Source organism: Triticum dicoccoides, chromosome 7B (genome assembly GCF_002162155.2).
Source record: "Triticum dicoccoides isolate Atlit2015 ecotype Zavitan chromosome 7B, WEW_v2.0, whole genome shotgun sequence".
Lineage (NCBI taxonomy): Eukaryota > Viridiplantae > Streptophyta > Magnoliopsida > Poales > Poaceae > Triticum > Triticum dicoccoides.
Window position 1 is genome coordinate 10,180,639 of NC_041393.1, and position 13,266 is coordinate 10,193,904.

Genomic DNA, 13,266 nt, shown 5'->3' on the forward strand with positions numbered 1-13,266 from the left:
TCTACCTACTGCGTTCTTCCAATGTGAGTTCATGTGCGGCCAAGAACATGGGAGTACCATGGCACTATCACACAATCATCGTTGGCTAAAGTCTACTTTAAGATCATTACGGTAATACAAAATAATTTCTTCACGGTTATGTATCTCAACTTCTCCCTGATAGGCTTTATTTATACCAGAATTATAAATTCGGTCCCGTATTCATGTCCTCGGCCTTGCTCGAGGATGGAGACGAGGTAGCTGTCTGAGGTGCCACCTCTTGAGCACAGCGCCCCGTCACTCAGCCTGTTACTAACCAAGTGTTGAACAGGTGCCATGACCATACACCCTTAGCCCAGGCGATCTCAGTGACTTACGCAGTCAAAGCCGAGTGCCAAGCAGCAACCGGCACCGCTGACCATCCTGTCGAGCAAGAAGAAGGATTAGACCACCCGCTGGGTGTACATCAGCGACGTTCCGAACGGTTTCCCAAACTCGGAGTTCTCATGCGCCATTGACAGCAAGTCAGCTGGCGAAGGAACATATTGTGGTTATGCTGCTGCAGAGGCTAGGGTAGAAATGAAGTGGTTGCAAGCAAGCTATGCTCTGGCCATATGCATCCACCCGTGATCATTCTAATTCTAGTGTGTCATGTGAAGAGGGCTGCAGTACAGTGCACTACTGTTCAATCCATCTTCACTTTCTGATTATGCTTCACACTTCTGTTTAACCTGTTTTCACCGGGAAGGACCGGCTTCTGCCAGTTAGTTGCAACTGTTTCATCCATGCATCTTTAACAAATTTGTGTAGGGAAAAAGACCATGCCGCCACGAGTGGGAAGATTTCACTCGCGGTACCCGGACACCGTCAAAGCACATGTTAACATCTTTGCCCCCAATGAGTAGCAATGCAAATCCCTGGGCAACATCAGCTGTACATGAAAAATCTAGGGGCTGTATCCTCATCTATCAAACCTTAAGTTTTAATGTTCTTCTACCTGTTACAACAAACACAACAAAAACCGTGGTCACCGCAATCCCGAGACCAAATGAAGCCACTTTCCACCAGGTAGAGCAACTCCAGGACTCACAGACCGCATCAATCCAGTCCTGAAGAAAGAAAATGGCCACAAGCACATAATGAATGAGACCACCTAGTAGTGTTACAAAACTAGATATTGTACATGAAACAGGTTCTAAAATCAAATCGGAAAGGCCAAGATCGTAATGGATTCACTGGCAAGATTGAGATTTGATGATCTATCATTCTTATGCTTAGTATAACTGTTCATATTATGTATACACGTCGATGATGGTGACTTATGTGAGCATACTTCCTTTTGTTTGGTAGATTATATACACATTGTTTGGTAATGCTTTTACCAAACAGGATGTCCCGAGTCCCTGAATTTGGGTACGAAAGGTTGAAGGCCCAACATATCGTTTAAGGAAGAATAATTAGATGAGCTTGACCAAACCTTTTGATCAGTATGAGAGTGAGCGCAGAAAAATCATTCATAAGTATTTATAATGTTTCGACTTCAAAAGTATTGTGCGAGCCATCACATTGTAATTTTCTAATAGTGCACGAACAACGCTTTCAATCATGATGCGGACCACAAAGAGGGAACGTACACAAGAAGTTCAACCGCAACTACCCAATGTGTAGATTATTGAGGAACATAGCTCCTCCGGCATGTTACTTTCAAGCTTCGGTGTCTCATCACATAATTCATCCTCTGAACAATGCATCCGAGAGCTAGAAGAGAAGATTACATCACAAGTGACAGATACAAAACTGGGAAATGACACATTTGCAGAAAGTCTAAATGTAGTACTTTGTGCACAGAAGCAGAAAATCAAAGAGCTCAAAAGGAAACAACAACAAGAAATAGAAATTGTGGATTGGGAGAGAAAAATCAGAGCCTTTGAAAAAAATCAACAAGAAATTGAGTGAATTCTTGGTCATCTCTCAAGAAAGTCATCTCGGTCTTGAGATGCACCAACAGCCTAAGATTTATAAGATCATCATAACCATAGCCCCTTGCACCAAGTCTTCACAAGGACTAGTATCAAAACTCGGAAAGAAAGGAGGCCGTAGATGGGAACCACATGCTCCCTGACCATGGGCCACGATAAATAATCAATAGCCTTCATTTAGTCGAAACATTATTTTATTTGTGATTCATTTAGTGAAACATTGTAGCACCATAAAAACAAATAAGACCGTGGGGTGTGCAGCTGCATCCAGTGAACTTGTGTTATAAAATGCAGATGGAGCATCATAGAGCAAACATGATACAAAGTGGAAGAGGAGTAGTAGGAGACAAAGAAAGTTGATTGACAATGTTCAGACCTGTCCTTTGGACAGAAGTCAAATGGCAACCTGTTCATGGGACTGAGAGTCGTGGGGAACTAGTTGTGTGTAACATTGCCTTGTCTTGCTGACCTTCTCTTCCGTTGTCCTTGTTCTGAGCTAGGCTAAGTAGCGAGCGGCAGCTCTTCTTCTATGTTTGTTGTTCGTTCTTTAACTTTTGGTAGTATCGTGGCACTAGCACACGATCATTGTTAGCTAGATGCCTATTTTGAGATCGGTATGGCAATATAATTATGCCCGAGGATGGAGACGGGGTAGCTGGCCGAAGTACCACTTCTTGAGCACCAGCAACGGCGTCCTCGTCACTCAGCCTGTCACTGACCAAGTGTTGAACAAGTGCCATTGCCATGCACCCTCAGCCAAGCGAACTCAGTGACTTACGCAGTCAAAGCCAAGCAAGTTGGATTCTTCCGATTTACGCTTCTTTTCATCGGCCTAGCTTTGTTGCAGGAGGGACAATAATATATAGCGGTGCGCTTTCGACTCGCTCGCTCCAGTACTTGTAGTCCTCGCTAGGTGGTCTATGAACATGAATGGAATTTTTATTGCTTCTTGCGTTCTTTGTACAACCATGATGTTTGATGAATAGATTCGAAGTTTTTCCAAAAAAATAAACAAGCAGGAACCATCACCGAGCCAGTTAAACCACCTGCAGGATGTAGAGCAGTGACGTTCCCAGCGGTTTTTTTTTTCCAAACAAAAAAAAATCCACTGGCGAAGGGGCATAATGTGGACGGTTAAGCTGCTGCAGAGGCTGGGGTAGAAACGAAGTGGCTGCAAGCAAGCTCTGCTCCAACCATATGTATCCACTCGTGATCATTCTAGTGTGTCATGTGAAGATGGCTGCAGTGCTCTCACCGTTGAATTGGTGGAGGAGTACATTAGTGGCAAACCCATCATACAGATCACCGGTACCCCCTCCATACCCACACACACTATCACTCAAAATCATGTAATGCAAAATGTCACCCAAGGCACAGGGGTCTAACTGTGAAGTTGCATCCCGCACAATCCCCGAGCCACGTGTGATGCCTCGCTCGCACGGTAAACTTTGCAGAATCTTGTCTCTGTATCATACATCGGCATAATACACTCGAATTGGTACTGGTGATTGTAGACTGAGACATTTCGACGATCATAATGGTCGTATTTTGAGGTTTCGTGAATAAAATGGCCAAACTGAACACCAAATCTAAGTTTAGATGGCATAGATGTATTTTTATACTTTAGATATTGTACACTTGTGTCTAATAAATCATCATTGTTTTTTTCTGGATATTTAAGCTCCCTAATGAACAGTATTTCGTTTGAAATCTGAGTTATCAGATGCACTTACATCATAAGATTTATATGATCGTAATAACCATAGTCCCTTGCACTAAATCTTCACAAGGGCTGGTATCAAAACTCGGAGGTAAAAGAGGCCGTAGATGGGAACCACATCTCCCTGACCATGGCCACAATAAACAATCAATAGCCTTCATTTAGTGAAAAGGTTGTAGCATCATAAATAAAAATAAATAAGACCATGGTGTGCATCTGCATCCAGTGAACTTGTGTTATAAAATGCGGACAGAGTATCACAAAGCAAACATGATACTGCCACGAAACCTATATAGTTCTTGAGAAGTGGAAGAAAAGTAGGAGAGGCAAAGCAAGTTCATTGACATGGCTCAGACCCGTCCTTTGGATGGGAGCCAAATGGCGACTCATAGGACCGAGAGACGTGGGGAACTACTTGTGTGCATCTTCGGCTGGTCTTGCTGACATTAATTCTCTTCCGTCTTGCAATGTGAGTTGAGTTCATGTGTGTGTGACCAAGAAACGTGGGAGTACCGTAGCACTAGCGCACTATCATTGTTTTGTTGGCTCAAGTCCGTTTTCAGATCATCATGGCAATATAAAACAAATTTTCACGCTTATGTATCTCAGCTTCTCCCTGAGAGACTTGACTTTACACCCGAATTATAAGTTCGCTCCCGTATTCGTGTCATGGAGCTGTGTGAGGTACCACCTCTTGAGCACCGCACCACGTCCCATGACTCAGCGTGTCACTAACCAAGTGTTGAACAGGTGCCATGACCATACACCCTCAGCCCAAGCGATCTCGGTGACTTACGCAGTCAAAGCCGAGCGCCGAGCAGGAACCATCACCACCGACCATCCTGTCCTGTCGAGCGGGAAGAAGGATCGGACCACCCGCAGGGTGTACTGTACAGCAGCAACGGTTTCCCAAACTCGGAGTTCTCATGCGCCAGCCATTGACAGCAAGTCGGCTGGCCAAGGGACGGGCAATTTGACAAATTTGACCTATAGACGAAATTAAATCACAGAATGAACTGTCCGTGAAACTATTTCACGCGGTTGACCCGTGGCGCCTAGCTCTTAGGCGCTGCACTAGTGCAACGCCCGGGAGCTAGGCGCTACACTGTATAGTGTGACGCCTAGGAGCTAGGCGCTACACTGTATAGTGTGGCGCCTAGCTCTCAGGCGCTGCACACCACTTAGTAATTTTTTGATCACACGTGTGCGACACTGGCCGTGTAGCGCCTATCTCTGAGGCGTTGCACAGTGTAGTGTGGCGCCTTCGTGGCGGGCATCACACAAAAAGGTCAGCCGCGTGAAATAGTTTCACGGATAGTTCATTCTATGATTTGATTTCGTCTATAGGTCAAATTTGTCAAATTGGGGACATATTGTGGTTAAGCTGCTGCAGAGGCTGGGATAGAAATCAAGCAAGCTCTGCTCCGACCATATGCATCCACCCGTGATCATTCTGGTGTGTCATGTGAAGAGGGCTGCAGTGCAGTGCACTACTGTTCGATCCATCCTCACTTCCTGATTATGCTTCACACTTCTGTTTAACCTGTTTTCACCGGGAAGGACCGGCTTCTGCCAGTTAGTTGTAACTAACTGTTTCGTCCATGCACCTTTAACAAATTTGTTGTGTAGGGTAAAAGAGCATGCCACTACGAGTCGGAAGATTTCACTCGCAGTAGACAGACACCATTGAAGCACATGTTAACATCTTTGCCCCAAAGAGTAGCAACGCAAATCCCTGGACAACATCGGCTGTACATGGAAATCTAGGGGCTGTATCTTCCTCATCTATCAAACCTTAAGTTTTAATGTTCTTCTACCTGCTACAACAAACACAACAAAAACCATGGTGACCGTAATCCCGAGACCAAATGAGGCCACCTTCCACCAGGTAAAGCAACTCCAGGATTCGCAGACCGCATCTATCCAGTCCTGAAGAAAAAAATGGCCACAAGCACATAAGAAATGAGACCACCTGAGTAAAAAACTAGAAATTGTGCATGAAACAGGCTGTAAAATCAAATCAGAAAGGCTAAGATCATAATGGATTCACCAAGGCATGGCAAGATTAAGATTTGATCTATCATGCTTGTACTTAGTTTAACTGCTCATACTATGTATACACGTAGATTATATACACATTGAATGTCCTGAGTCCTGAATGCTTTTACCAAACAGGATGTCCTGAGTCCCTGAATTTGGGTACGGAAGGTTGAAGGGAGAACATACGTTTAGGGAGGAATAATTAGATGAGCTTGACCAAACCTTTTGATCTGTCAATTGTTTGTGTTGCACCACCATGGGATGCTGGCCTTCATATGAGCTTGACCGAACCATTTGATCTGCCAATTGTTTCTGCTGCACCACCATCGGATGCTGGCCTTTAAGCATAAGATGTTCTTGTTCAAAAATCTTCTTAGCATACTCATAGAGTTCCATGTCTAGGCTGTTCAGTGAGATAATTTGATTCAGAATTGCCTCAGGTACATGACGCCTTGCCTGGAAACAAAAAAGTGTAATCTTAGACTTTCACCAAACTTTACAGAGAATACAGGAATAGTTGAGAAACAAAACAATGTGTTCGCTGACATAGAATTAAACTGATTCAACAACTTAATTTGGAAACCATAGAGGACATCATTTGATAAGCACGTTATAAAATTGTGTCCTTTAATATTCCTGGTTCTCATGTATACTTATTTCCGGGTTCTGACACAAAGGAAAAAAGATTCAGGTATGTCATGATAATTTTTCAATGCCAATAACATAGAAGAAAAATGGATAAAAATTTCAAATCACAGGCATTTCATCCACTTCTATACTCACCGCCTTTGTAAAATTTGCCGCCTCAACCTTCTTTAGGGATATTCTGCGACGGCTAGATTGGGACATTCGCAGTTTTGCAATGCAACCCTCGTAAGTTTCCATCAGTTTACCAACAGTCATCTGCCATCAACAATAACATCACGTTAGAGATGGCAAGATAACAATAAAGAAACTGTGAATATAAATGCACAGTTCGGGTAGATGTATTACATTTCCTTTTCCATGATCATCCTCAGTAGTGTTCAGAGCTTCATTATTTTTCCAGCCATGGGTGCTATTCTATCAGGAAAACAAAAAAAGTAAGTACAACTGTAAATATCCTAACCATCTTACGCAATGCAACAACTCAATTGTAAATCTTAGCCACCCTATTACCATATGTTCATTTGTTTCTTCATCCTCTGGATCCAGCATGGACGAGTGAGAGTCTGAGAAAAAAAGATAAAATATTAGATTCTTTGCTTTTGCACAAGTACATCCAAAAACTGGAGCACCACACAATAAGAACAGAGACAACACTATTGTCACTTTATGTCATTTCACAAAATTACTGGTTTAACAAAATACTGTTTTCGTGTCCAAATTGTTTAAATATGCAGCAAAGCTTCCTGGTAATAAAGTTTAGGTTTTAGGAAGGAACTCCTTCAAACAAATACGGCTTACACACGCTGCTGCACGAGAGCCTTCTTCCCACTTGGACGAGCATTGTTGAATGACATGTTGTCTTTTTAGGACTTATTCTTGCAACTCGCATGTCTTGTTATGTACCAACATCTAATTCTCCTTGCTTTATGAATTGTGAAAATAAAAATGTAGTTATGTATTGCTATTTAATTCATGGAAGTCTGATCCAACATATTGTTCTCTTATCTTTCAGATTTAACAGAAACAGAAATGAGGGGTTACTACTCTTCAGTTTATGAAGCTACTATATAACATGAGCACGACTTCTGCAGCTGTGTGATAAAGGAGAAAGGCTGCGAGCTTTCATGTTTTCGTACCGGTGCCACTGGGTTGATCTTCCTGAACATCTAACTTCAACGCTCCAGATTGTGAAAGCACTTGTGCTCCTACCATATGAGCGAACAACCTTGCAGATTCCTCATGATCCTCTGTAAGTCCTACGTACAGCATACGGTCCAGCCTGTTCTGTGATTGAAAATAATGATACTCATTACAGCAGGAAGAATTTAAGAAGTATAAATCTAACTTGGCTTAGGAAATGAAATGTAATATGGTTAACTAAATGTTAGTGGCATAGAGCTTATAGTCGCGATGCACAGATCACTGAATTTTGTATGCCAAAGAATGGAATTATGGATCTTGCACGTTGGCCAATGGAGTGCACATGGAGACAGTTTTCATGAATTGAACTGTTTGACTTTTGGTACTCCCTCCGTTTTTATTTACTCTGCATATTAGAGTTGACTGAAGTCAAACTTCGTAAAGTTTGACCAAGTTTATAGAAAACAATATAGACATTTATCATAATAAATCTACACGATGTGAAAGTACATTCAATAATAAATCTAATGTTATTGATTTGTTATTGTATATCTTAATATTTTTGTTTATAAGCTTGGTCAAAGTTTGTAAAGTTTGACTTTGACCAAAGCTAATATGCGAACTAAATAAAAATGGAGGGAGTATATACCTTAGCAACTTGAAGCACAAAACGACCAAGATCAGGGTGCTTTCTAACACAATGTCGAACCTCATGTGCGCCATTGAAGTAAGAATTATTTGTTAGCCCAGTGATCTGCCGAGGTAACATGGGAAAGCAAAAAGAAATATTAGCAGCCACATTTTTTAAGCTGAACATCATACAAGGACCCTGGGACAATGGTACACTGCATATGGCACTGGGACATTGAAATGAAAAAAAATGCTTACTTAATGACCGAATGTTGACGTTATTCACGAAAAAGGAGCAAAGAAATAAAATCTAAGTTTATTTTCCACTTCATTTTGAAAAAGCACAGGTATTTAGTAAACGAGTGGTTGCACATGCAGCACATTTCGCCATTTCACTTTGGAATTAAGCCTTATCAAATGCTTATTTGGTCTACCAGTCAGCTGGCAGAAATGAATAAAGTGGATTAAATAATGTTTGCAAGTACATACATAAGTTTAATTGGGCAAGTCCATCATGTTTCTCTGTTTTACTTTCAAATGACGACAAGCATTTAAAGGAATAGTGCATCTTAGCCAATGGTCACACATTTATCAAAGATTGTGGCATTTATACATTTAATAATAAATTTCGTGTAGAGTACACCTTAGTCAACAACTCAATGGTCACACATTGACTGAAAATAGTGGAGGTATATACAATTATCAAAGTTTCCAGTACACAACGAAATACAACAGAGAGTAAACAAGTAAAGGCATAGACAGCAATGCTGTCACAGAAGTTTGCATACCTGAAAGGTAGCTCCATTGTGAATGATTTCATGGGCAACAGGGTCATTGATGTACTGGTGCAATGGCATAACCATGTCTTCCACATCGTATGCATTAATCTTCTTGCTACTTGGCACGCTGTCATTCCCTCTAGCATCTCTCTGACAGATGAAAAAATCTCTTATCTTATTGCAAGAACATATGCAATTGATAAACCATACATTAGCTCTATGTGTTAACTAATTCCAAAATATATCTGAAGACACATTCCTAACCATTCACATCAACTGAAGTATAACTAATAGTTAAGCTCAAGGCATAACACTAATACCCTACAAAGCACGGACACGGCTGGAAGTGCCGAACTGCCGTTCTAATACGGCAGGATACGGGGATACGCCGGGATACGCGAACTTTGCATTATCCCCCGAATTTCGATTTTAAAGAAAGAAAAAAATGCAGGGATACGCCGGGACACCTACGGGATACGTTTGGGACACGGCCTGGCCCAAAACAGCATCGGCCCAACCCAGTATACCTAATCTATTTTGCAGGCCGCACGCTCTCGTCCCTCCCTCCCAGCCTCCCAGGTCGCACTGTAACGCGCCGCCAGCCTCCTGGATCGAAGCCGCCGCCGCCTGGACTCCTCGTCGCCGCCGCCTGGATTCGACCAGCAACCGCTGGCGCTACCCCCAGCCTCGCAGGTAACCCATCAGCCTCTCCCATCTCCTCTTTCCTCAACCTCTTCCTCTTTTATTCTTCAGATTTGCTTGTGCTGCTGCTGCTCATGCTTGTGCTGCTGGCCTGCTGCTGCTCATGCATGTATTGTCTTCCAATTATGTCTTGCCTTCTAATCTTCTTTACTGTTTGTGTTAGATGCGTTTTGCAAGATGGATGCAGCTTGCAATGACAACATTACATGGGGGGAAGAGGATCAATCAAGCACTTGATAAAAGAGACACCAAATGGGGCACTATTCTCTATTCTGACCTCTTTCTCATTAATTTTCGGTCTTAAATGTATATTACATGGCATATTTTTATTTTATTTTACATATACTCGCCGTATCCCCGAATGGCTGTTTTTAAAAATGCCGTATCCCGTATCCCCGTCTTTCCGTCCCCGTGTCCGTGCTTTTTAGCTAATACCCCGATCGACCCAGGTGCCGTGTAACATAAGGATAAGGGACCACACTTGAAACCCTCCCTGTAACAACTCTAAGAGCTGATCCTAACAAAGTTTCAAATATGGAGACACTACCAATATATACAGAAAAAGGGCTTGATAATCAGATCCAATATATATTGCTAATCATTCTTTCTTGAAAAGATGGAAGTAAGCATACCCTGGCGAAAAGATCTTCTCTCATCCATGGAACCAAGTATTTCCAAGGCCATATGTCCAGTGTACTTACAGCACGTGATTTTGTTAACACACGGCTGGTCATTGTCTTGGCAGATGTTAAGTTTGGATGCACAAGAAATCTGGCTGCAACTTCCACGGAGAACTCATACGTGCTAAACACACGATCAACTGGATTCCTTAGTATTGTCACCACGGAAGTCCTCTCCCTTGGCAGCTTTGAAGTTAAGCTATAGTCATCATGGCTAACAACCAGCGTGCAATCAGGATGGCTGACATGAAGGCAAAAAAATACCATTAGTAACTAGAAAAAGTTTGCAACTGTACTTGTGCGTTATAACTGAACACTGCATCTATACCAACAAACTATCTCACAGGCTCACAATTTGTTGGCATAACGCGTACAAGAGTCACAATCCATGCAACTTTTCAATTACCAACTTCAAATTATAGTGCTTAAGAACATGCCGGAATGAAGTAACAGAACATTTAGCCAGGTAAGCGCCAGAATGGCATTCCAATATATATGAAAATATCCTGAACCATAGGCACTGCAGGCATCATGACGAAAATCTGAAAAATTAACATAGCACTTTCTAAGCACTGTTTACAGACAACAGAGCTGTTGTTCCTGTTTGGCTAGTCAACATGAAGTTTCAAGATAAAACCCAGATGACAGACCCAACTCGGCAAAGCAGAGAACAAAATCTCCTCACCTTGGGTCGAACCGCAGCTTATCATAGGAGCGGGGGCATTCCTGAGCATTCGTATACAGCTTCTTCAAGAAACTGCCAAGCAACAGTATCAGTATAACACAATCGTAGATGGGGATGAACCAGACAGTTAAGAGGTCCAGCTCCAGCGAACCTACCAGTGGAAGTAGGTACGCCCACCGGTTCTGGGAATGTGAAGGAAGAAGAGCAAATCCTTGAGGTTCAGTTTGTCGCCGCCATTGTCGCCCTCCCCGACTGAGTCCGCCCAGCCCTTGACGGCCCCCTCGCAGCGCGCGTAGTCGTCAGCGGAGCTGGCGAGAGGAAGCACGGTCGCTGCAACACCAAAGACGACCGCCATCACCATCGTGAAAATCAGAGCAGAGCGCCGTGATTTCGCCAGAGTAATTCAACGGAGAACGATCCTACCAACACGAGGGATGCAGGGAGGGGATACCTGACATGGCGAGGAGGAGCGCGAGGGCGAGACCCAGGCCGAGCGGCCGCGCCATGGATTCGGCCGGCGGGCTCCTCCGGCGCGCAGATCCGAGGCGCGGCGCGGCGATTGAGGAGAGGACGAGGACTAGGAAGCGGGAGCGAAGCAGCGAAGGAACCGGGGGAGGGGGGCGAGGGCGCACGCACGCTTAAAACGGGAAGGTGGGTGGGGTGGGGGCGGAGACGGAAGGATCGAGAGGGGGGGCGGGTGGCGGCGGGGAATTCAGCGCGCCGTGCCGGCGGGGAGGCGGCCTCGGCACCGGCGCCCCGGCATCCGCCGCTTTCCTCGCCCCAACTTTTCCCCCTATCCCTCGCCTCGCCTCGCCTCGGCCCGTGCGGTGGCGCCCCTTGTTTATTCTCCCTCGCGCGCTCCCCGCAGTCTGGTGCCGGTCGCTCTCTCTCTCTTTCTGTGCTCGGGCGGAGGGGAGGGGATGGGTGGCAGCGTGGTGCGCCGGCGGGGAGGCCGAGGCCGGGGCGGGCGTGGATACACAACTCCTAGTGGTGGTGGTGCGGTGGTGGCCCGCCCGTGCGGGTGGGGGTGGTGGTGGCGTTGGAAAGCGCGGCGGAAAGGTGGGCGGATTTCCTCGCCACTTGCGCCGCCACGCGATGGTGCCGGCCGTCCCTCGGCCCGGTTTCCGATCGCTCACGGCTCTCCGGCGAGGCGGGTGCGGTAGGAGTGTTCGTCTGCGGTGGCGCGACACGTCGTCGTTGTATTAATCTCGTGTTCTGCGCGCCATTAATCCTGGATGGATCATGAGGGCATTGATGAATGAATTAACTCCCACTGAGAACCTGCCCCGGATAGAATGTTCAGAACACATGAAAAACGAAAAAAGAGGGTAAATTACACCTTTTTATTTACATTTATTTAAGATAACATTAGGGGTGAAACCGGCCGGATTTGGACGGATGATCATTATATTATACTGTAATAATCATATTTCATATTTATTTTCGGATGTGGTTACGAATACCGGATTATGCGGATTCGAACACCGGATTATGCAAATTCGAAAATGGTATGGTAATCAAACGACGGCGGGCCGGATCGATCATTTACGTATTCATGATATGCTTTAAACCAAAATTATACATAAACATTGAGCAGATATTATGTTATTAAAATGAGCCAAATAAATCACTAGCAAGTACTCCCTCTGTACCGAAATAGTTGTAGCTGGAGTAGCTGGGAGTAGTATATGTCTTGTCTCATGTGCAAAGATATCATTCACGCATTGCTAGTCAATACTTAAAACTTCTCCCAGAAATCGGATTTGGAATTTAGAATATCAGATTATCCGATTACAAATAATGGATTATCCTACCATGTCGTATATTTGCAATATATCCTATCAATCATAATCGGATTTAGATCAGATTGTTGTATCTTATTGTATCCTTGTCTCTTATTATATCCTATAAAAATGGTTTCGAATGAAAAATATCGTAACCACTTTCACCCTTAGATAAGATTGAGTTTGTGACACTTTTTTACCATTGATTAACAGAAATTCCAACAGAGTACACTGTCTTAGCAAGTTTGTTCATGTTTTTACCCCTTTTGAAAAGCTACCCCGTTCTATGGGGTATGTTCGAAAAAACTATCTCAAGTGGAACGATGGGTCGGATGCCCATCAATGGCGCATTCCTACGAGAAGCTTTTGACGTCGGATAGGTTGTGGGGCGATGCCGGTTCTTTTTTAGCAGACTTTGCCGAATCCAAGCCTAGAAAATCAAAACCATTAGCAAACTCGATTTGACATGAAAAATCTCGAGAGAATCCTGGAGATCCCAG

At 44.0% G+C, this 13,266-nt stretch overlaps 1 protein-coding gene across 2 annotated transcripts; it reads right to left on the minus strand.

Moving 5' to 3' along the window:
• Positions 1-794: 794 nt before the first annotated feature.
• Positions 795-12,151, minus strand: LOC119336851 (protein-tyrosine sulfotransferase-like). 2 transcript variants are annotated; one of them, XM_037608935.1, is made up of 12 exons: positions 11,434-12,151; positions 11,138-11,312; positions 10,983-11,054; positions 10,250-10,538; positions 8,925-9,065; positions 8,156-8,260; positions 7,503-7,650; positions 6,877-6,929; positions 6,712-6,780; positions 6,502-6,621; positions 5,941-6,174; positions 795-1,088 (listed from the first exon to the last, which is right to left on the minus strand). In XM_037608935.1, the coding sequence occupies exons 1-12, from the start codon at positions 11,486-11,488 to the stop codon at positions 948-950; spliced, it is 1,602 nt and encodes a 533-aa protein (XP_037464832.1). In that variant the 5' UTR covers positions 11,489-12,151; the 3' UTR covers positions 795-947. The 2 variants fall into 2 exon arrangements, with proteins under 2 accessions (XP_037464832.1, XP_037464831.1); XM_037608934.1 differs by lacking the exon at positions 795-1,088 and adding an exon at positions 5,352-5,607 and having other exon boundaries at positions 11,434-12,146.
• Positions 12,152-13,266: the final 1,115 nt, after the last annotated feature.